Here is a 25,928-nt window from a genome sequence, read left to right as displayed (position 1 = left end):
AGGTAATACGTTAACTGCTTTCCCATTCTTTCCTACTTTCTTTTTTTAAATGCGAACAAAAGGAACATACCAAAGCAATAACACAGTGACTGGGGAAAAGACTAGCAAAGAGAAAAAAGTAATTATCTCCAACTTTACACGTTCATTTTCTTGCTGTTGTTTGATATTTCATTCAAATCTTCCACCTTCCATATATATAAGAATATAAAATATCTAAGAATGTATGTATATCCTAGACTTCTGCTACTAGGTTCACTGCATTTCTTTAGGGTAGGGAATTCAAATGTGAAGCTAAACAGTCCAGTTTACACCCCAGAATGTTGTGTTGTTTAATGCATTAGCTTGTGTATTCCAGCCTCCGTGGAATTCTGAACTACATTTAGTTTGTGCCAGTCAGCGTCTCCGAGAGACCCCATGGTAGGACCGTGGGACAGACTGAGATCAAGAAGATCCAAGGCCTCAGGTTCACAAGTCAGCAGAATTAACAAGAAGATCATCATAACATGCTCGGTCCCTTTGTAGGCACAGAATCATTTCGCTAGAGGGAAAACTCCATTCTTTATTTTTCCCAGGAGGGATTAGAGGCAGGTGGTCCTGGCAGATTTTAACAAGACCTTAAAAATCAAAATTGTCTCTGCTCTAGGAAGCACTTATAAAATAGCAAACTTCCCAGACGCGAATAACAATCATTGCTGTGTACATGCTCCCCTGTCTGTGATTATTTAGTGTCTAGGGCAGGTCATTTAGCCTAAGTATGTGCCCTATAAAACAGAGACTGGTTCTCATCAATCCCAACATGACCCTACACTCTGCAAGTGGCTGCAGTGACACTACTACCTTCAGGTGAGATGTTGTACTGCCGCCACCCTTTCCTTCAGTTCCAAAGGCTGAGCTTCTCTTGACAAGTTTATTGTTTGAGTAAAAAAATACACATTCCAGTTACCTGCTGCTCCCAAGCTGTTCTTGGCACACCTTTCCTTTCTCACAGAGCTGCAATCTACTTTCCCTCTCCCTTCAAAGGTGATACACTAGAGCTAATCCCACACCCTATGCCTTATCTTCTATACTGGCTCAATGATTGGCTCTCAAGACTAATGGGTCCCACTGGCCAATGTGGTCCATGTAGGCAGAGAGCTTCTCTGCTAAGCTCAGTGTTGGACTTGTGCCTTGATCCAAACTTCCTTAGGCCACAGAGGGAAGCACTAAGGAAGCCCAAGGTTTGAAGGAACACTGGACTAGGGAGACAGGAACCCAGGTTCTCAGTGCTAGCTTGGACATTATTAAATTACTGTGGGATAGGACAAATTGGTTAACTTCTCTATACTTTAGTTTTGAAATATTATGAAGTATTATATCCTTGCTGAGCTCAAACGCTGATGCAAAGTTGGGCAGTATAAGACTAACCTAGGGCTGTCATGACAAAGCACCACACTGGGTGATGTAAAACAACAGAATTTTTTTGTCTCACATTCCTGGAGGCTAGAAGCCCCAAATCAAAGTGTCAGTAGAGCCATGCTCCCTCTGAATGTTCTAGGGAAATACTGTTCCCATACCTCTCCCTAGCTTCTGGTAGTTGATGGCAATCCTTGGCATTCCTTGGCTTATAGAGGTATCACTCTAATGTCTGCCTTCACATGAAATTTTCCCCTGTGTATCACTGTGTCAAAATTTCCCTCATGGTATAAGGACATCAGCCATTAGACCTTACTTCCAAATAAGGTCACATTCACATATACAAGGTGTTAGGAATGAAGGTGTTTTTTTGTTTGTTTTATGAAGGGCACAATTTAACTCGCAACAGGTGATGTCTAATGAATTAAGGACCAGGGTGCAGTTGCAAGAGTTGACTCATACAAGAGAGGAATAGGGACTAATGAAGAAAAGCTTTGGCATTAAAGCATCTTGAGCCAAAGGGACACGTGGAACGGTCCAAATGTTGTGAGTCTCCCAGCTGAGTTCCTTGACCAGTCAGGGTTATGTGGAAAAGGAAGATTGAAAGAAAAGTTGAAAGAGCACTTTCATAAAGGGTCTTGTGAAAATTTGGCTTGCGTAACAAAAATTGCAATTTTAAGGAAGAGAGCATTCTCTGAATCACTGTAGAAATTCTCTGGCTCAGAACAAAGGGGACAAAGCACTTAATAAATATCTATTTAGTTTAACCTCAGCATTATTTCTACCTTCTTGTAGCATCAGCACCTCATATTTCTTTGAGGGAGCCACCCTTCCCATACTCTCAGTCTGTGAGGCTTGGTGAGCCTTTTTCCTCCAGTGGTGGTCACATGCCTGGGACTTGGCCAATTAGAATGACTGGGTCAGGGTTAGCATATGACACAAAGCAGCCAATGAGATTCATGAATCTTCCCAGAAGCATTAAGGAAGACATGTTTTTCTACTTTACCTACTATCTAAAATCAAAATTAATTTTTTTTCTTTTTCATGGTAAGAATTTTAAAGATTTACTCTCTTAGCAACTTTAAACTGAATACAATATTTTTGATTATGCTCACAATGCTGTACATTGGATCCTCAGAACTTACTAACCTTATAATTCGAAGTTTGGACCCTTTGATCAACATCTCCCCTCTTCTCCACCAGCCAGACCCTGGCAACCACCATTTTACTCTCTGTTACTATAATTTCAGGGTTTTTTAAGAATCTACTTATAAGTGAGATCACACAAGATTTGTCTTTTTTCTGTATGACTTGTAACACTTTGTATAATGTCCTAAACTTTCTTCCATGTTGTCACAATGGCAGGATTTCCTTCTTTTTATGGCTAAATAATATTCTTATATACTCACTCATATATATATGTGTGTGTGTGTGTGTGTGTGTGTGTGTGTGTGTGTGTGTGTGTATCACATTTCCTTTATCCATTTATGCATTAGTAGTCGCTTGGTCTTTACTTTTACTTTACTATTGTGGATAACACTGCAATGAACATGGCAGTACAGACAGTAGATCTTAAAAGTTCTTCCCACAGGATAAAGGTAACTATGTGAGGTGATGGATGTACTAACTAACCTTATTGTGGCAATCATTTTGCTATATACATTTATATCGAATCAGTATGTTGTATACCTTAAAATTACACAATATTACGTGTCAATTGTATTTCAATGAAGCTAGACAAAATTAATTGATCATAAAAATAAGATCCCATCCTTTATAATGCACTATACTGTTTTATTACAATGTTTTGGAGGGAAAAAAATTCCTCCACATAAAATGTACACACCAATTTTGTGACATAATTAGATCTAGAAACCCGAAGTGTGGAAAGAATAAATAAATAAACAAACATTGAAAAAGAGAGAGAGAGAGAAAAGCCCAGAGGCACAGGTGTGTGAACTTGGACATGCACGTAGATGCATGTGAGAAATCTGGGAATTGATGAAGTGTGGGTTTTCTATGTTTATTTATTTTTGAGAGAGAGAGAGCATGATCAGAGGAGGGGCAGAGAGAGGGGAAGAGAGGATCTGAAGGGGGCTCTGTGCTGACAGCAGCGAGCCTGATGCAGGGCTCAAACTCACGGTTAATGAGTTAACTGACGTTAACTCACGTCAGATCATGACCTGAGCCAAAGTCAGATGCTCAACCAACTGAGCCACCCAGGTGCCCTCTGAAATGTGGGTTTTCAAATGGACACAGAATTAAGCTGAGAGTACCAAGTTTATAGCTTCAAGCACTTGGCCATGTATTCTTTCTTTATATGACAGCTAGGATTAGTGCTTAGCAAACACAACTTAAATTTTGGGAGCTCATTTTTTTCTCAGAAAAAGAAGTATTTCCTTTTTATTAGTATTTAGGGGCTATAATATCAATACAAACTGAAGGGTTAATGAAAGAAAAGTCAAGGCATCACTAAAAATGAACTTTGGAAGATGAAGATGTATATATAACAGCAAAGTAAAGGAAACAAGACTACAGAGACCTACAAAATTAAATACACCCATAAAGTTTGAAGATTTCACTTTAAGCCCAAGGACATCAAAAAGCAAACAACATGCATAAATGCCCCTCGTGAAAATCTGAAATAGAACATCAAAGTCAGCATGTGGAAATCTGAAAATAAATAGATATGCACAACAGTTGTTTCCTGATGTGGTTACAGAAATCATGTCTAATTTCTTCAGTATAACCATTACACATACAAAACACTGTTAGATCTTATTTGAGTGATAGTCATTTCACAGCTAGGAGCCTAACAGGAAGGTCAATAAAGGTCAGATTCTTGCTCCATAGAAATCTCCCCAACGGCCTCCCTAATAACTGAATGCTGTCAGGCTTGAGCTAGTTATCTGCATTTTACAAACAAATATTGTCTTAAGCAGGCTTAATCGGCTACTTAGCTACCAGAATAATTGTGTGTACATTGGAAGTAAATGAATTGTGTGTACAAAGGAAGTAAATGAAGCACACACAAACAAGACACTCACCTTTTCTCCCCTGAGGATCGTGGCAGTTTTCATGGATGCACAGGCCCCAGGCAGACCAGGAAGATACTATACAGTTGGTAGAGCAGGGGATATTGCAGAGCTGAGAGGCTGGAGGGGCAGGTCCCAGACATAATGTCTTTTTCACAGGTCTAGAGACTAAAAAACAGAAAAAAAATAATGATCTGTGTCACATTCTAAAATTATTATTATTATCTTAAGTTCATCTATTTACTTTGAGAGAGAGAGAGAGAGAGAGGGCAGGGGAGGGGCAGAGAAAGAAGGAGAGAGAGAATCCCAAGCAGACTCTGCATGGTCAGTGCAGTCTGATGATGGGCTTGAACTCACAAACCATGAAGTCATGACCTGAGCTGGTATCAAGAGTCAGGCACCTATCTGACTGAGCCACCTGGGCACCCACATTCTAGAATTACTAATGTCTTTATTTGTGTGCCTACCTTGCCCACATGGTTCAATAGTATATAGAAACAAAACATAAACACTCTCCCATACTTGTTGCTTAGCTCTATACCATTAGCATTTTGGGTGAAAAAAGGTAAAAAGATATATATAGCACAAAGGGCATTCACTGAGTTTCCTGCTTCACAGAGTATTCCCTGGGAATTCAAGAGAGGACTGCAAATATAGATACAAATTATCTAGAGTTATGATTTAAACAAATTAAATGGCTTTGTGAAGTTTCAAGATCAGTCTATCTCCACTATAGAAATGACTGAGTTTCTGCAAAAAAAAAAAAAAAAAAAAAAAAAAAAAAAATGAAAATCAAACCTCTGAGGTGGCGTGTTTAACATAACTAATCTACTCCCCTGAGGGGTGGAGCTCTCAAAGACATAGCAGAAAAATGGTTCTTCGAAAAGAAGAAAAATCAGGATCTGTGGCTGCAGAATTAGCCCCTTAAAGTCAGTTTCATTAGTGAGGCTATCCAGAAGCACAAAGAATGTCTGAGAAGCCATGGGTAGATGCCAAACCAGGAGGCTTCCAGCCCTTCTTTGTGCACCTGCACCCAGAGTGTGCCCAGAACTGGGTCACTTCAGGATGCAGTGACCATCTGGCCATGAGTGGCATTCACCAAGTGACTTTTCCATGCAGATCCATTCTGAGCACCATGAAGATACACAGAAAATGAAAAAGATGAGCTCCTGATAGTAGTTAGGATACAAATGACACAATAAAAGAATAGCCAAATGCATAACAAGCCTTGGACAGAGTGATCTCACACTAAGGTGGTTTTGGAGCAATTCAGAGTTTGTGAACAAATGGTTTAAGTTCAGACAGTTTTATCTTATGAAATGACTTGTACTACTGTCTAAATATTTCCCATATGTCATGTCCTCCGGTTAAGCAGATTAAAAGTGCTTCAAAGACAAAGACGGGTGTGACAGGACTGGGTGGTAAATCACACTATCTACTTTGCTTCTTCACTCTTTACATGGATGTGAATTCAATGTGGTAAATACAGCAAGAAATCACATCTTGGACCAGCAGAAACTTGAACATAAATGAAAACAACAGCAAAATTTAAAATAGCGTTTTCTAGAACTTGTGTGTTTTCTAGAAGTTCCCATGGGGAAAGATGTGTTTCCAACGAACAGTGGGGCAGCTTCAGGTGCTTATGAAGGTGAACAGGAAAAACAAGTTCATGAACAAAAATAAGAATGCTTTGTTTCTGACTAAGTCTTGTATATTTTACCAAAAGGATGTGACCTGACTTAAAATAAAAGACAAGGGCAAAGCAACATGGCCAATGTAAATGTCAAAGATCACAAGCCATGTGGAGGAGGTGAGGATAGGAAGAGAGAACAAAACTGGGGTCAATCGCTATGTTACTGGGAAGGCTGAGCAGAGGTGGTGATCAAACAGAGATTGGGTTGGCCAGAATGACAGTGAGATGGAAGGTTAGAGTGACCAGGAATAGAACGTACCTATGACACTGGTGCATTGTGGATAAAGAAGAATCTCAATATACTTCAATAAAATGAAAAAGAGAGAGGAAGAGAGAGAAAAGAAGGCCAACCACCACCACCACCACCACCACCACCACCACCCCTTTAAATTGGGTAAGGGGTCTGTGATTCCTTTCCCAGGGATGAGCAAGAGAAAACACACAAGATTGCCATTCACTGACTACATCATGCATTCATTCTAAAACCATCAGTACCCACTTTAAATCATACCCTCTTGGATGGTGTCTGCTTTCAAGGAGCTCTCAATCAAGAAGGGTAAGTCAAGTAGCACATTAGCGAAATTGATGGAAAGTGATGCTTCAGAGCATTGCAGGAATGGAAAGCTGCACACCCAGAGGTCTTAAGACAGAAATGCCTTTGGGTCTGGGCCTGTGCTTGTTATCATATGTTCTCACAAACTCAAATGTTACTCTCCCCCCCAAAAAAACCTAAGTAGTGATGGTAAAGGAAGTGGGGCTGTAAACTAATTAATCTAGTTATTTAACACACATTTACAGTGCATGCCAGGCACTGGTTACAAACATCAATTCATTTAACCTGCATAACTTTGAGATATATATTATTACTATTTCACGTTTAAAAATGGAGAATCCAGGGGTGCCTGGGTGACTCAGTCGGTTAAGCATCCAACTTTGGCTCAGGTCATGATCTCATGGTTCATGGATTCGAGCCTCACTTTGGGCTCTGTGCTGGCAGCTCAGAGCCTGGAGCCTGCTTTGGATTTTGTGTCTCCCTCTCTGCCTCTCCCCGACTCACACTCTGTCTCTCTCTCAAAAATAAATAAACATTATTATTTTTTTTTTATTTTTTTTCAACGTTTATTTATTTTTGGGACAGAGAGAGACAGAGCATGAACGGGGGAAGGGCAGAGAGAGAGGGAGACACAGAATCAGAAACAGGCTCCAGGCTCTGAGCCATCAGCCCAGAGCCCGACGCGGGGCTTGAACTCACGGACCGCGAGATCGTGACCTGGCTGAAGTCGGACGCTTAACCGACTGCGCCACCCAGGCGCCCCACATTATTTTTTTTTAATGGAGAATCTGCAACACAGAAATGTTTACTCACTTGCCCACAATCTTAATCAGTCAGTTGCAGAGCTGAGATGGGGATCTCAGGCAGCCTGGCTCCAGAGTCTGTGCTCTTAATCACTGCACTATGTGGCCTCATCATAGGATATTCAACGTACACTGATAAGTACCTACGATGTGTCAACACTGTATTAGGTGCTGAAACCAGAATAGTGAGTAAAACAGACAAGGTCTCTGTCCCCATGGAACTCATATTTCTGTGTGAGTTAATACTAATCATACATGAATCCATGAGACCCAACAACAAGACTAGAAAGCTATTACTGCTACTTCTCTTTTCCTTTGTCTTACTACAACAGCAGACAGACTTTAGGTGTCTGGTGATCAATGCTTAGAAGATACCCCAACTTCTCAGCTCCAAGACCCAGGAGACATGTGCTGCTACAACTTTTTTGAGGTTGAGCCCTGCAGTTGAAACTAATCAATCTACCACTGCAGCACCTACGCCCAGAGGAGACCTTCACTAATATCATTAGAAGCTCCTGAATGTCTGTGTAATAAGTAAGCTTTCATATTGGCAGTACAACTGGAAAGAGACTGGGAATTTGTCCTATGTCAAAGACATTGTTTTTATAGATCATTATGTTTATCTGACATGTTTTTGGAGAGCTTTAAGAATGTTTGGAAGGTATGGGGTTAAGTCACCCCAGGTCCCCTTTGATAAATACTTAACTGTCAATCAGTTGACTGCTGGATATTAGCGATAAGGGTATGCCTAAGATTTGGAAGCAGGGAGGGACATAGTATGCAAGAGAGGAGCTGGAGGGAGTGGGGTTCCCTGGAGAGTATTAAGTGACAAAATTATGAGGCCCAGGGGTGGAAATGAGGCCATTTGTCAGAACACTCGTGCCTTTTTAGCACCTACTGTTTTGACGGACAGTAGATCTTAATCCATACAGATAAATTATCCCAGTCCCAGGCAACATGTCTAAGATGCTTCATCTGAGCATTGAATCAATGTACTTGGGCCAACCTATCTGTATCTCAGACCCTCTGGGCAACATTTGTTCTGGAAATAAATCATAAGCAAGTCACAAAGCACTTACCACTTTTCAGACCACTTAGGTAGTTTTCTCCCTAAGAACAGCAAACAGAGAATATTTCTATACCTATTGACTATTTAGACCTAGAAGAAAGCTTTAGAGCTAATATAGTTTAATTCATCAATTTTACCAAAAAACTGAGACATTAAGTAGTCTTTACCAAAGACATTATGTAGTTAGCAAATTCAGGCAGAGCAGAACTTGAGCCTTGTCTCAGATGGTTAACTCACCTCTACCTGTCCCTGTTGGATTTCCTTCCATGGAATGGAGCCATCAGACAGGACACACAAGGTTGCTTGTACTAAGGATATTTTGTTTATGAATCACAGTGACTACAATGGAGGCAGTCAGTGACACAACAGATCCAAGATTTCCATGAAGTCTGCAGGCTCACTATAACCTTTTAAATAAAATCCAAAACCTTCTCCTACTTCATCACTATTTTTTTTTTACTTCATCACTATTTTTAAACTCCTCCAAATCCTTGTCCATTCCTCCCCCACCAAGCAAGAGGTCGTGAGACCAAACTTTGGTCCACTTCAAAATATTGTTTACTTCTTTTATTTGTGGCTATTCACATTGTAATAAAATAATCTTGGGAGGTGGGTAGGATGTGAAAGTGAGATGGGCCACCTGAATTTGGATGGTTTGTGCACTTTACTTGGCCAAACTCCAGCCATGATGTCTGTAGCAAGAATTGTGGTCTTTCCACCCATGTGAAATCCTTTCTCTGGATATACTGACTGAAACAACTTTACTTCTCTTTACCAATTCTGTCTTCTCAGATGCAATGAATCCCTGCTCTAATCAGTGCAGGTCTGTACTTGTCTCTCTTGTACCAGATGCCTTTTAGACCATGTCACCTTGATGCCTTCTGCCATTCATTCCTGTGTTGACCAACTGCCTGACTAGATAAGCAATTACCCAAGGTCTTACAGTCTATTTAGGTTTTGTAGGCAGCAAAGTTAGTCCCTATAAAGACTTCTCATGGTCACAAATATTAAAGAGCCAAAATAATTTTCAACTCAGAAATTGAGATTGCTACATAGTGGCAGCTTTCCAAGTGCTATTACAATATTATAAGTGATTGTACATATGCAACAGTCATTAATACTTTGAATATTTTGGTGCCTAACCTGGCATTTTTCCTTTGCAATAAGAAATTACTAAATTGACCTGACTAAGAGAAATTTGAAAGTCTGCTACTAATGATTGCAAAGTTGTCTTAAATAATGAATTGTTCCATGAACAGAATGCTAATTAATAAGAGGGAAAATAAGCTGGGTAGCTGATATGTTTAATTTTTAAAAATAAACACACACAGAACTGTTCTTAATTCTGGAAATGTACAAAGTTCATGATTTTCTTAATGACAAGGTGATTTCAGATGAGCATACAAATTCAATCAAAACGATTTGTAATTAAGAAGAAAAATGCCTGTTGTGACATTAGCATATGACTGCCATTGTAAAGAAAAATGGGTACCTTCACATTTTATTTTTTGAAACTAAATCAAGCTCTAATCTGAACTAATTTGAATTAGCACAGAAATAAGTTGGCAAAGATTCAATACGAGTATATTATCCCCCACCCCTATTGATGACCATTTTGTAAGGTCTAAATATCAACACCTCTTAATTCCTCAAGAAGAGACCGAACTGAAATTGCAAAATAATATTTAATTAATTATAACTAATAACCTAGTACCCTTTAATTTGCAAAAATGAGTTCTATTTGCTTAAAGTAAAAAGAGCTATCACAGGATCCAGTGGCATTTTCTTGTTTTTTTAATATATCTATTACTGGATGAAAAATAAAGTCAGTCTTTGAAAATTCAGAAGGTGTTTGAGGTAATTCTGCCATGGCATAATGGAGCTCACCTTTCTTTCTTCACAGAAAGAAGTGTCTTAAAGATGGTCAAGGAATTAGTCACAAGATAATGTTTTTTTTTTTTCCTACTATTTTCAAGGAGGTGGAGATGAAAAGAAACTAGAGGTGATGCTTGCTACTTCCTGGGAACTCTTGAAACCTGGACTGTTTTGCTGCTTTTTATCTTAGGGATAGCAAAGTCCTCCTGCAAACAATTTATTCCATCTACAGTTGATTTTACGCAAGATACTTGATTTCTAGAATGACATAAGCCTTCAGGAAGAAGCTAGACAAAAAAGTCATATTCATTTCAATTTTCCAAATCAAATGCAGGCACTGTAAACCCCAAAGGGAATTTTCACTTAAAGCTCAGAATCCCCTCATTCCATGGGCTCTCCAAGAACAACCATAATAGAAACAGCAATTGCTAAGATTTAATTCAAAACTAATGAAAGAGCCTACTTATGTAAAAATGCTGCTTTCTAAATGATTTTTGAGAAACAATATTGCCTCTGACATATTCATTTAGGGAGTATACTGACTTGGCAGAAATTCAATCCACCTTACTGCTAAAATAAATAGGCCTCTTCTACAGACTGAAGGAGTCAAATGGTTGAAGGGGAAAGATAAATAATATTACAATTTTAACCAGAAAGCTATTTTCCTTCAAGAAGCTTCATGTATTATTTCAATTGCCTTTTGCCACTGGGATTTGCAAAATAATGGATCATTCTTTTAACTTAGTGGATGGAATAAAAGCAATCTGTCTTCTAGCACTTATAGGCAGCTTAAAGAATTAAATCACATCTCATCCTATTATACCTAATAAAGCTTAATTTTAGCCATATTGTGACTCTCTTGGCAAACTTCTGTGCAATACAATTTGGCAGGAAGATGCATGTGTATGTACTGTGAATTTAATATCTAAAAATAATTCCAGCAATTAGAAATAATTACATGAAATGTGACCACATATCAGAGAGTTTTCCAAATTTCATTCATTTCATAAAGCCACTCAGAAAATGCCTAGTGATTTCCTTAATGCTACAGAGTAAAAACACTATAGGTGAAGACGGAAAACAAGATTCAGAATACAAATGAAGGCAAAATAAATGAGGTAGCTGTACAATTTCGGAAAGTAATCAGAATCAATATCAAATAATTACATAATATAGCAGCCTTTGGCCTGATATTCATATATTTCTATTATCATATATTCTCTCTATTCCTCTTCTGAGAATTTCTTTCTAATTGTTTTTCAGCCTTTTAGCTTGCCCCTAAAAGTAAGGTATAGAAAGAGTGGAAGGAGCAAAAGCTGACCTAAATGGCATCTTTCACAGCGTACGAAGTTAAAAATACCATTATTGATGAGAGAGGATAGAAAGGAGATCAATGAAAGGTGGGGAAGTGGTCAGGCAAGGAGAAAAAGTGAAAAGGCAGAGAGGCAGGTAAGAGGAAGAATTTCGCAGGATGTCAGTGGCATAAGTATGCAACATGGGGAAAGTACAGCTTTTAAAAGGGTTTTCATGCAAAAGTCCTCCTCATACTCACAGATTTGAAACCTGGAGTTCATCTTCCCATAGAACCAATGGGAAGAGCTGAATAAGAAAAGTGTTCCCAGGAATGACCATAAATGCCTATTTTACTGATTAAGGTTAGTAATAATAGCCTAATACACACTGGTAACCTACTTGGTTGTAGGCGCTGTGCAACGGACTTACATGCAACTTCTCATTCATTCATCATGATCATTGGAAGTAAGTATCATTATCATTTCCATTCTGTAGATGACATAGCTGAGGATAAATTATTTGTCCAAAATGACAAAGCTAATAAGTGACCAACACAGGTCCAGGGTTCTTAAAAGTCCCTATTCTCTAATACTACACTATACTATGATTTTGTATTTGTAATAAAAATTATGATAGAAAAACCTCTGCTGTAACAGTAATAATTGATCAGGAAAATAAACAGATGAATATTCTGTCCACTTCCCAAAATTTCTGAAGTGAGATAAAATAGAAAAAAAACAACAACAACGTAATTTAAAAATATCAATAGTAAAGACCAAACCTCAAGAAAGGAAAGTGTTGTTAAAGGAAGATGAGGAGTTAGGTAGGTATTTCTCATGTGATTCTGAAAGGTAAAGATTTGAGGGAGGGGATGAAATTAGACTATGACTATTTTCATTCTAAAACTTAGGTTTAGGGCCATCCCTAAGTTATTACAATGAGTTCACAAGATTTCTTAAAGAGAAACGATGCCCAAAGAAACCATTAAGGCAGCTGAAGAGTGAAACCAGTGAAGAATAGCAAATGTGTGCCCAGCTCACCTTCCACTGGGTACACACAGTATCCCTAGCACAGTCCTCTCTCTTTAGCACCATATCCAACCCAGCAACTGAGAAAGGGCAGAGGTGACAGCAGGGTGCCCTAAGTCCACTGGGCAAAAACCTGGTCAGAAGAGGATGTTTTGAGAAATAAAAGAAAAAAAAACATAGTTGAGATACAGAAGTCTCAGAGGAAGAAAAGGGAGCAGGAAGATCTGGTAAGGAGGGTGAGAAGGAGACAGCAGAAAGCAGAGCTGGGTCTCCCAGACTTCAGAACTGTCACAAGATGCCCAATTAGTTCCCCAGAAGCAAGCAAGGTGGACCTTTGTCTGTGTGGGTTTAGAAGGTGGGTATTTCAACCTGGATGTAACTGAATGGAAACTTATAATAATGGTAACCAGAAGGGGAAATCCATATTCTCTGAGGCAACACAAATCTCTAAAAACAATATCACAAACTCCAAAGCTCCAAGAGCTCTTAACGCTCTTAAAAAAAAAGAGAGAGAAGAAAGAAAAGAAAAGAAAAGAAAAGAAAAGAAGAGAAAAGACAAGAAAAGAAAAAAAAGAAAAAAGAAAAAGAAGGGAAAATATGTGGTACTTATTTTAGAGGGCCAGGAGAAAAACTCTTTGTCTCTAAAATAAATATGCACACTGTCCTGTTTTTAAAGGAAGGGATACTGAAGGCCTCACTGTACCTGATATCCTTGTTAGCATATGCTACTTTATATTTGCAAATCATTTTAGACTGAACAAGTTAATTCAACTTCAAAGGAAGGCTCGTGGGATTCACCAGGTCCCTAAGTAGTGATAGGAATGAGACACCGCATAATAATTTTTAAAAGGCAGAACAGTTCATTCTTTTGTGTGAGGAACTGCATTATACATTTTTGAAGCAAAACAAAACTTTCAAACCAAAACCTCTGCATTGCAAAGCTGGATGAAAGCTCCTTCCTCCCAGGCCTATTCAAGCATCGCAAGTCCTATAATACATAGCTAGCTCTTCATTAGGTCAAGGCCAACATTGTAAATTAGTAGCTTTCAACCTGCCTAACCCAATAGAGCCTAACACAGTCCCAACTCAGAAACACTGGGTCAAAATTGGTAAAGGGGCAGCAGAGAGTACAGTAAAAATTTATATCTTCAAAAATCTTTTTAATTAGCAGGCTGGGGAATCAGTACTCTAAATAATTTATGGAGTACCATTTAAAAAAAAAAACCAATTGACAAATATGATTATTTTTAAAAAACCATTACACTGAGAATCTACTGCTATGTGAATCGGGTAAATTTCTTAGCATGTGAGCTTCTGTAAAATATAAGGACTAGCCAATGCTTCTCACGTTTGTTACATTCTATCCTTCCTAAGGAGCCTTTTGTAAACACATTTTCCCTAAAGGTCCTTCGCTCCCCCATGGCATTTTCATACCACAAATATACTGTGTATATGTATATGCTTTATATATAAAAAGTGTAAGATTTTTTTTACATTCCATGAACCAATTTTTGTCCCCTTGGGGGAGGTATCATCCCCCACTGGGAATGAATGGAGTAGAACACATACTGAACTTAAGTTGAGTGCTGACCAATTTACAAATGTATTCTGATTTAATTAGCAAAAGGTTGTGTTGAAGTAACTACTACTAGCATCTTCAGTTACCGGTGAGACAAATGAATGTGTAAAAGTATGCTCAAGCTTTGGGGACACCTGGGTGGGGACGCTGGTTGAGCGTCCGATTTCGGCTCAGGTCATGATCTCATCCTCTGTGGATTTGAGCCCCTCGTTGGGCTCTGTGCTGACAGACTGGAGCCTGGAGCCGGCTTCAGATACTGTGTCTCCCTCTCTCTCTGCTCCTCCTCGGCTCACGCTCTATCTCACAAAAATAAATAATAATGTTTAAAAAATTAAAAAATAAATAGTCTCAAGCTTCAGTAATCAGTATACCTGCAGAGGCAGGACTTGAACCCAGCCAGTGTGATTCTGGTTTGCTCTCTTCAACACCATATTAGACTCTTCCAGCTCAAGGCTCTAAATCCAAACCTATTGGATTCATCACACATTTCCATGGCTCCACGCTAGAGTCTATCTTTTTAATTTGACTACAGTGCTTCTAAATACCTGTGTTTTTCTTGAAGTTGGAGTCTATATGCTGATATTTTCATTGCAATAAGCGAGAGATAATTCTATTAACCAATAAGGTATGTTATTTTCTGATGCATTCAGAGAATACAATTTTAAATAGCCGATATGTTGCATAATTGTATTTATTTATACTTTTTTTGCTTAAATACTCATCATATTATTAAAAACTGCCTTAAGAAGTTGCATTTTTGGGGGGTGCCTGGGTGGCTCAGTCAGTTAAGCATCCGACTTTGGCTCAGGTCATGATCTCATGGTTTGTGAGTTCCAGCCCCGCACTGGGCTCTGTGCTGACAGCTCAGAGCCTGGAGCCTGCTTCAGATTCTGTTCTCCCTGTCTCTGCCCCTCCCCTGCTTTCTCTCCGTCTCTCTCAATAATAAATAAAACATTAAAAACATTTTTAAGTTGCATTTTTTATACATTTTTATATCAAAATTTTATATATTTTTATATATTTTTTTTACATTTCCATACATCATCACAGCAAAATAGGCTATGAGATCAAAAGGACAGTGATTTATGTTTTAAAACATTATAACTGTTTTCTATGAAGTCTTAATTTGAGAGAGAAAGCACTGAATAATTATTCAATTTAAAAATGCAGTTAGTTGATTTTATATTAAAAGCAGCATGGATGGAGCTTCTGGATGGCTCCGTCAGTTAAGTATCTGACTCTTGGTTTCAGCTCAGGATGTGATCTCGCAGTTTCATGGGCTTGAACCCTGAGTCGGGCTCTACACTGGCAGCATAGAGCCTGCTTGGGATTCTCTGTCTCCTCTCTCTCTGACCCTCTCCCACTCATGCTGTCTCTGTCTCTCTCAAATATAAATAAACTTAAAAATTTTTTTTAAAAAGCAGCATGGATGTATTTATAGGTTCCTAAATTCAACTAAACGTTGACTCTTAAAGGGTTATTACCTATTTTCAAAATCATATAGATTTTTCAAAATAATATAGATTTTTTACTACATAAAAAGAGATGTGGTTACATGCAGCAATCATTAAATTTTTTTTAGTATTTACATTTTGTTAATTCAGGTGCTCTAACAAACACTGTGTGGTTCAACCTAAATGAAACCTAAAGGTAAGACATGTTTGGTATGACTATTATTTGGGAGGAGGGGAACACTGAAAGAATAGTAGGGGTTGTTCAGAAAATTTTCAGACCTTTGGTAGCTCAAAACCCTTAAAGTAGTGAACATAGCACAAAATTCAGGGAGCCTTCAGGAGCTCTCTCCATGGGAGATTACAGAGAATCTGGAAGTACCTCATCTGAAGACCAGCACTACCTACCCAAAATCATCTTGCTTCCAATCTAACTCAACAGAATCCAAACAGGACACACACTCACAACACCACCATTTCCACTCTCTGACATATTACTTGTCCTGAGACAAAAGATAAGACCACATCTTCTAGTAGTAGAAGTAACCAATTTTGTCCTCTTGACTTAATATTGATTGTCAATTAATTATATAAGACACCTTTCATCTAGAATTATTTTCTTAATTTTATATTTGTAATAATCATATGTATATGTATATATATACATATATATGCATGTATATATACACATGTGTATATATATACATATATATGCATGTATATATACACATGTGTGTATATATATATACATATATATATATACACATATATATATATGTTGCTATATTTTTAGAGAAGAGACTTCTCATTTTTTTTCCTGAGTTGACACTCATGGTCTAAGGAAGTTTTATGTCTCAAAGAGCCAGATCCTAAAGAAAATACTAGCCTACTTAGAAAATCTCTTCTTTTCAAACATATGCTCCTTCCTGGAATCTTGGAATGGAAGAGATTCTTAATGATATCTTATACAATATCCTGTTTATATAAATGAGCAAATCAAGGACCAAAGTGGATATGTGACTTATCCAAGACCAACAGATAGTTAGTGCAAGTATCAATCTAGAATCTTCTGTCCTAATATTTAGTTTACTCATTTATGCTGCCTCTAGTTAAATCAATCAATCAATCAATCAATCCTTCATTAACCTTATCATATCCCATTCACATTTATACTTTACATTCATTCAAGGCATATTTTATCATGGAGATGATGTTCTTCTCCAGGAAATGGGTATTCCCCTTCTCAGTTAGGTGGGCAAAAACCCCATGAGAGCTGGATTACTTCTTTTTTTCCCCCAATATATGAAATTTATTGTCAAATTGGTTTCCATACAACACCCATTGCTCATCCCAAAAGGTGCCCTCCTCAATAACCATCCCCCACCCTCCCCTCCCTCCCACCCCCCATCAACCCTCAGTTTGTTCTCAGTTTTTAACAGTCTCTTATGCTTTAGCTCTCTCCCACTCTAACCTCTTTTTTTTTTTTACTTCCCCTCCCCCATGGGTTCCTGTTAAGTTTCTCAGGATCCACATAAGAGTGAAAACATATGGTATCTGTCTTTCTCTGTATGGCTTATTTCACTTAGCATCACACTCTCCAGTTCCATCCACATTGCTACAAAGGGCCATATTTCATTCTTTCTCATTGCCACGTAGTACTCCATTGTGTATATAAACCACAATTTCTTTATCCATTCATCAGTTGATGGACATTTAGGCTCTTTCCATAATTTGGCTATTGTTGAGAGTGCTGCTATAAACATTGGGGTACAAGTGCCCCTATGCATCAGTACTCCTGTACCCCTTGGGTAAATTCCTAGCAGTGCTATTGCTGAGTCATAGGGTAGATCTATTTTTAATTTTTTGAGGAACCTCCACACTGTTTTCCAGAGTGGCTGCACCAGTTTGCATTCCCGCCAACAGTGCAAGAGGGTTCCCATTTCTCCACATACTCTCCAGCATCTAGAGTCTCCTGATTTGTTCATTTTGGCCACTCTGACTGGCGTGAGGTGATGTCTGAGTGTGGTTTTGATTTGTATTTCCCTGATGAGGAGCAACGTTGAGCATCTTTTCATGTGCCTGTTGGCCATCTGGATGTCTTCTTTAGAGAAGTGTCTATGCATGTTTTCTGCCCATTTCTTCACTGGGTTATTTGTTTTTCAGGTGTAGAGTTTGGTGAGCTCTTTATAGATTTTGGATACTAGCCCTTTGTCTGATATGTCATTTGCAAATATCTTTTCCCATTCCGTTGGTTGCCTTTTAGTTTTGTTGGTTGTTTCCTTTGCTGTGCAGAAGCTTTTTATCTTCATAAGGTCCCAGTAGTTCATTTTTGCTTTTAATTCCCTTGCCTTTGGGGATGTGTCAAGTAAGAGATTGCTACGGCTGAGGTCAGAGAGGTCTTTTCCTGCTTTCTCCTCTAGGGTTTTGATGGTTTCCTGTCTCACATTCAGGTCCTTTATCCATTTTGAGTTTATTTTTGTGAATGGTGTGAGAAAGTGGTCTAGTTTCAATCTTCTGCATATTGCTGTCCAGTTCTCCCAGCACCATTTGTTAAAGAGACTGTCTTTTTTCCATTGGATGTTCTTTCCTGCTTTGTCAAAGATGAGTTGGCCATACGTTTGTGGGTCTAGTTCTGGGGTTTCTATTCTATTCCATTGGTCTATGTGTCTGTTTTTGTGCCAATACCATGCTTTCTTGATGATGACAGCTTTGTAGTAGAGGCTAAAGTCTGGGATTGTGATGCCTCCTGCTTTGGTCTTCTTCTTCAAAATTCCTTTGGCTATTTGGGGCCTTTTGTAGTTCCATATGAATTTTAGGATTGCTTGTTCTAGTTTTGAGACGAATACTGGTGCAATTTTGATTGCGATTGCATTGAATGTGTAGATAGCTTTGGGTAGTATTGACATTTTGACAATATTTATTCTTCCAATCCATGAGCACGGAATGTTTTCCCATTTCTTTATATCTTCTTCAATTTCCTTCATAAGCTTTCTATAGTTTTCAGCATACAGATCTTTTACATCTTTGGTTAGATTTATTCCTAGGTATTCTATGCTTCTTAGTGCAATTGTGAATGGGATCAGTTTCTTTACTTGTCTTTCTGTTGCTTCATTGTTAGTGTATAAGAATGCAACTGATTTCTGTACATTGATTTTGAATCCTGCAACTTTGCTGAATTCATATATCAGTTCTAACAGACTTTTGGTGGAGTCTATCGGATTTTCCATGTAAAATATCATATTATCTGCAAAAAGTGAAAGCTTGACTTCATCTTTGCTAATTTTGATGCCTTTGATTTCCTTTTGTTGTCTGATTACTGATGCTAGAACTTCCAACACTATGTTAAACAACAGCGGTGAGAGTGGACGTCCCTGTCGCGTTCCTGATGTCAGGGAGAAAGCTCTCAGTTTTTCCTCATTGAGGATGATGTTAGCTGTAGGCTTTTCATAAATGGCTTTTATGATGTTTAAGTATGTTCCTTCTATCCCGACTTTCTCGAGGGTTTTGATTAAGAAAGTTTGCTGAATTTTGCCAAATGCCTTTTCTGCATCGATTGACAGGATCATATGGTTCTTATCTTTTCTTTTATTAATGTGATGTATCACGTTGATTGATTTGCAAATGTTGAACCAGCCCTGCATCCCAGGAATGAATCCCACTTGATCATGGTGAATCATTCTTTTTGTATGCTCTTGAATTCGATTTGCTAGTATCTTATTGAGAATTTTTGCATCCATGTTCATCAGGGATATTGGCCTGTAGTACTCTTTTTTTAATGGGTCTCTGTCTGGTTTAGGAATCAAAGTAATACTGACTTCATAGAATGAGTCTGAAAGTTTTCCTTCCCTTTCTATTTTTTGGAATAGCTTGAGAAGGATAGGTATTATATCTGCTTTAAACGTCTGAAGGGAGTTCTCTGTGCCTCTTGGATTTCAATGCCTTTTTCCTTCCCCAGATCAGGGAAGTTTTCAGCTATTATTTCTTCAAGTACACCTTCAGCACCTTTCCCTCTCTCTTCCTCCTCTGGAATACCAATTATGCGTAGATTATTTCTCTTTAGTGCATCACTTAGTTCTCTAATTTTCCCCTCATACTCCTGGACTTTTTTTATCTCTCTTTTTCTAAGCTTCTTCTTTTTCCATAATTTTATCTTCTAGTTCACCTATTCTCTCCTCTGCCTCTTCAATCTGAGCTGTGGTCATCTCCATATTATTTTGCAGCTCGTTCAATAGCATTTTTTAGCTCCTCCTGGCTGTTCCTTAGTCCCTTGATCTCTGTAGCAATGGATTCTCTGCTGTCTTCTATACTGTTTTCAAGCCCAGCGATTAATTTTATGACTATTATTCTAAATTCACGTTCTGTTATATTGTTTAAATCCTTTTTCACCAGTTCGTTAGCTGTTGTTATTTCCTGGAGGTTCTTTTGAGGGGAATTCTTCCGTTTGGTCATTTTGGATAGTTCCTGGAGTGGTGCGGAACTGCAGGGCACTTCCACTGTGCTGTCTTGAATAACTCACGTTGGTGGGCGGGGCCGCAGTCAGACCTGATGTCTGCCCCCAGCCGACCCCTGAGGCCACAGTCAGACTGGTGTGTGCCTTCTCTTCCCCTCTCCTAGGGGAGGGATTCACTGTGGGGTGGCATAGTCCGTCTGGGTTACTTGCACACTGCCAGGCTTGTGGTGCTGGGGATCTGGCATAGTAGCTGGGGTGGATTGGCAAGGTGCACAGGGGTGGGAGGGGCAGGCTCAGCTTGCTTCTCCTTGGGTGATTAGCTTCGGGAGGGGCCCTGAGGCAGCGGGAGGGAGTCAGACCCACCATGGGAGGTGTGGATCCGCAGAAGCACAGCGTTGGGTGTTTGCGAGGTGCCAGCAAGTCCCTGGCAGGAACTGGTTCCTTTTGGGATTTTGGCTGGAGGATGGGCGAGGGAGATGGCGCTGGCGAACACCTTTGTTCCCCGCCAAGCTGAGCTCTGTCATCTGGGGCTCAACAACTCTCCCTCCCGTTGTCCTCTAGCCCTTCCGCTCTCCAAGCAGAGCTGTTAACTTATAACCATCCAGATGTCAAGTCCGGCTTGCTGTCAGAACACACTCCGTAGGCCCCTCTGCTTTTGCAAGCCACACTCCGGGGCTCTGCTTGGCCGGCGCACCGCCCCTCTGCCCCAGCTCCCTCCCGCTATTCCGTGTAGAGTGCACTGACTCACCGCCCTCCCTACCCTCTTCTGTGGGCCTCTTGTTTGCACTTGGCTCGGAGACTCTGTTCTGCTAGTCTTGTGGCGGTTTTCTGGGTTATTTAGGCAGGTGTAGGTGGAATCTAAGTGATCAGCAGGACAGTGAGCCCAGCGTCCTCATAAGCCGCCATCTTCCAATCTACCCCTGGATTACTTACTTCTACCTGAGACTCATTATTAGCAAGTTTTCAGCTAGTCAAGTGCCTATCACTAAGAAAAACATATACAGCGCTTTTTTTTTTCAATAATCGGTTTGAAAGAAACATTCCACCTATGATGAAAGGCTGATGAAAAATATTAAATAATAACACATGGACTGAGTTAAATCCCCACAGATTCCATAAGAACATCCACTGTCTGACTCACCACTGCAACACCAACTCATCACTGACAGCCAGGTATCCAAGAAATACTGAATAAACACATCAGTCAATTAACATGGTTATGTGAATTTCAATTCTAATGCAGATATTACATAAAAAAGAAGATTGGTAGTCAATACTTGGTGAACATTTGAAAGAGTACGAGGATACCTGGAAAATCCTAACATTCCAGGTTCTACAAGGGTTGGACAGGTTAAGCCTGCAAGAGGTCACCTTGCCAAAGGGCAAGTAGGGCTGAAATCCAACCGATGCTCCTCTTACAAATTACACTCTCTAGTTTATGCCCAGAAGGGTATCTTTTCCTAAACTTCCACCAAGAAGGGGAGACTTTTTCTAATTCACACAACACAGCTTATGCTGCCTATAATTCATACACAATCTTAAAGAAGAATAAGTACATATAGAGTCAGGTCAGCTTAAGAATTCCCCTTGGAAATTAGAAGCCATTGTTATAGCCATAGATTAAGGTAAATTGTTTTGTCCTTGAAAACTTCAAAAAAAAAAAAAAGAAAGAAAAACAACAACAACAAGAAGAAATGCATCAGAGATGTGCTTTGTTTTAAACCTAAGAGATACATATTTTATAAAACAAAAAACAATTCCAAGTGACTGATCAAGAAATATCCCACATCAATGAAAACACAGTATATGGAAGAACTAATTAGTAACAGATTATTAGGGTCTGAGATTAGCCACTGTAGTTTACTAGAAATAGGACACTATGACACAGAATGAACAGTGGCTAGTGGAGTTCAGAGTGAGGTTAATAGAGGTATGCATTGAAGGTCAAAATGTTAAATTTATTTGTTAATGATTCCAAAGTCCAAAAACTTAAATAGAAGCAATGTGAAAGTGTCTGAATTAGGCCACTTTCCTTTTGTAACCTCTCAGCAATACCCAGTGTAATTTTAAAAGGAAAGGCTATATTCTTTACAAAAGGAAATATCCTGGAAGCAGAAAAGGCCTACTTAACCCAAATCACTGTCAAGTAAGACTGTGCCAACTGAGTTGAAATTGCAACAAAGTGGTAAACTTCTAAATCCCCAACCCCCACTCCATTGCCTATTTCTTCAAGGCAAAGCAGTCATTATTAACACTCAACCTTTTTTCTAAGCACTGCTACAAAACCCGAGAGAAGAGACGGCATAATCCCTTATCTTGGTGACTCTACAATTTGATCAGCTGAATTAGATTTACACATAAAAACTAAGGATTATTATCAAGCAAGTATGTAATTAGGCATTCATGTGCCTAGAGCCAATTGTACATGAGATAGGTACTCTACCCCCCAAAAAAGATCAGAGACAGGGGGTGGGGAGGAATTCAGAAAAAGCATGTGATAATCTGAGCATAATCATGAAGTTGTTTGGTAGGACAATCTCTCCCTCTCCCTCTCTCTCTCTCTCCCTCTGTCTCTTATTTTTTCCTGTTGTTGTTATTGTTGTTGTTTTCTTCTTCTCCTTCTCCTTCTTCCTCCTCTTGTTCTTCCTCCTCTTGTTCTTGTTCTTGTTCTTCTTGTTCTTGTTCTTCTTCTTTTAGTATAGTTGACATATGATATTACATTAGTTTTAGGCGTACAACATAGTGATATGTTGTACATAATTATATGTTATGCTAGTTCACAAGTGTAGCCGTGATCTGTTGGTGTCTCATTTTTTGAAATCCCAGGTACTAGGGAAGTTCTTGCTGCCTTTTGGCCAATATATACACGTTGATGGGACACAAGCCTGGACTTCTGAATGTTCTGAAGTTACTATTCTTTCTACTCCATATTAAATTTCCATTCTTATCATCTAACTGATCCCATTTTGTGTTTTATAATCTGACACTAGAGGACATCAGAGGGAAAAATTCTTACATAATGAAATTGCCTCACTATATTGTACACCTGAAACTAATATAACACTATATGTTAACTGGAATTAAAATGAAAACTTTAAAAAAATGAAATTGTTCTTATAAATAAAAGTGCAAAAATAAAATGATGATTAAATGATTAAAATGATTTAAATGATTAAAATATTCTTTCTTGTACTATATCCAAAATGAATCCAGCAGTGTAATAAAATATTAAAATAATTAAAAAATTAAAAAAGCAAAATTTTTTCTTTCCTAACAATGCAGGAATGGCTTACTATTGGGGTATTTGTTAATGTACCTTACTGCATGGATAGACAGAGTTTCCTTTCCTTGAGGAAGGCAACTCAAAAGCTCATCACAGTGTGTGTGTGTGTGTGTGTGTGTGTGTGTGTGTGTATGTGTGTGTGTTTGTGTATAAAAATATAATATATGGTATAATAAGGTATAACATATGTGATGTAAATATTATTGATTTATATGTACATTCCACAACCATTAATGATCAAACACCCAAATCCCTAAAACAAATGAAGAAACAAACTCTTATATGTAATAAGTGCCATCTAACACAAATCACAACTAAATCATATTTAGAAGCAAAAAACTCTACATATTTAAGTCAGAAACAAGGCAGGGATACTAGCTAACATTTTATGACCTACCATCATACTAGATTTCCTAGCCAGTGCAATACAATTTAAAAAGACATAAAAGTTATAACTATTAAATGAGAAAAGATCAGCATCACATTTTAAAAATATTTTTATTTGAGTATAGTTGACACGCAATGTTACATTAGTTTCAGATGTACAACATAGTGATTCAACAGGTTTATACAATATGCTATGCTCACCACAAGTGTAGCCACCAACTGTCACCATACAATGCTATTACAATATCATTGACTATATTCCCTATTCTGTGTCCTTTATTCCTGTGATTTATTCATTCCACAACTGAAAGCCTATATTTTCCATTCCACTTCATCAATTTTTCCCATCCCCCATCCCCTCCCCTCTGGCAACCATCAGTTTGTTCTCTGTACTTATAGTTCTGATTCTGCTTTATGTTTGTTTATTCGTTTGATTTTTTTTTTTTTTTTTTAGATTCCATATATGAGTGAAATCATACAGTATTTGTCTTTCTCTGTCTGACTTACTTCACTTAGCATAACACCCTCTGGGCTCATCCATGTTGTCTCAAATGGCAAGATGTCCTCCTTTTTTGTGGCTGAGTAATACTCCATTTTGTTATCTTTTTATCCATTCATCTACAGGAGAACACTTAGTTTGCTCCTGTATCTTGGCTGTTATAAATAATTCTGCCATAAACACAGGGGTACATATATCTTTTCAAATTAGTGTCTTTATTTTCTTTGGGTAAATATCCAGTAGTGGAATTATTAGATCATATGGTATTTATAATTTTTTGAGGAACCTCAAAACTTTTCCATAAATACTGTTTTCCACAGTGCCTATACCAATTTACATTTCCTACCAATAGTGTATGAGGGCTCCTTTTTCTACACATTCTCTCCAATACTGATTTCATGTCTTTTTGCCTTTAGCCATACTGACAGGTATAAAGTGATATCTCATTGAGGTTTTGATTTGCATTTTCCTGATGATTAGTGATATCGAGCATCTTTCTCATGTGTCTGTTGCCATCTGTATTTTTTTTTAATTTTTTTTTCAACGTTTATTTATTTTTGGGACAGAGAGAGACAGAGCATGAACGGGGGAGGGGCAGAGAGAGAGGGAGACACAGAATCGGAAACAGGCTCCAGGCTCTGAGCCATCAGCCCAGAGCCTGACGCGGGGCTCAAACTCACAGACCGCGAGATCGTGACCTGGCTGAAGTCGGACGCTTAACCGACTGCGCCACCCAGGCGCCCCTGTATTTTTTTTTTTAAATATGTCTATTCAGGTCCTCTGCCCATTTTTTAATCAGATTGCTTGGGTTTTATTTGGTTTTTTTTTTTTTTTTTTTTTTTTTTTTTTTTTTTTTTTTTGCTGCTTTGTTCTGTTTTGTGTTAATTATGTAAGTTCTTATGTATTTTGAATTTTAATCCTTTAACAGATATATTACTTGCAAATATCCTCTGCCATTCAGTAAGTTGGCTTATTCTTTTGTTAATGGTTTCCTTCTCCATGCAAAAGCTTTTGCATATTCATGTGGTCCCAATAGTTTATTTTTTCCTTTATTTCCCTTGACTTAAGACACATACCTTAAAAAAAAATGTTTCTAGGGCTGATGTCATAGAAATTACTGCTTGTGTTCTTTTCTAGGATTTTTATGGTTTCAGGTATCACATTTAGGTCTTTAATACAGTTTGATTTTATTTTTGTGTGTATTGTTAAAAAATGATCCAGTTTCTTTTTTCTTTTTTTTTTTTTTTTACATGTAGCTGTCCAGTTTTTCTAGCACCATTTCTTTAAGAGACTGTCTTTTTTTCCATTGTATATTTTTGCCTCTTTTGTCATTGATTGACCATATAATTATGGGTTAATTTCTGGCTGTCTATTCTATTCCGTTGATCTACGCATCTATTTTTATGCCAGTATTACACTGTTTTGATTACTAAAGTTTTGTATTATATGTTGAAATCTGGAATTGTGATACTTCCAACTTTGTTCTTCTTTTCTCAAGATTGCATTGGCTATTCAGGGATTTGGTGGTCCTGTATAAA

General features: G+C 38.3%; 1 protein-coding gene across 8 annotated transcripts in view; it reads right to left on the bottom strand.

Annotated features, from left to right (window-relative positions):
* Nucleotides 1-25,928, bottom strand: part of THSD7B (thrombospondin type 1 domain containing 7B) — a 1,583,202-nt gene that overhangs the window by 473,889 nt on the left and 1,083,385 nt on the right. For all 8 annotated transcript variants that reach the window (XM_045033714.1, XM_045033716.1, XM_045033715.1 and 5 more), the window contains one exon: nt 4,440-4,595. In XM_045033714.1, coding sequence (XP_044889649.1) covers nt 4,440-4,595 — 156 coding nt within the window. The remainder of the gene's footprint in view (nt 1-4,439; nt 4,596-25,928) is intronic.

The sequence above is a fragment of the Felis catus genome, chromosome C1, assembly GCF_018350175.1.
Source record: "Felis catus isolate Fca126 chromosome C1, F.catus_Fca126_mat1.0, whole genome shotgun sequence".
In the NCBI taxonomy this organism is placed as follows: Eukaryota; Metazoa; Chordata; class Mammalia; order Carnivora; family Felidae; genus Felis; species Felis catus.
The sequence above is the reverse complement of the archived record's forward strand: the minus strand, read 5'-3'. Positions and strand labels throughout refer to the sequence as shown.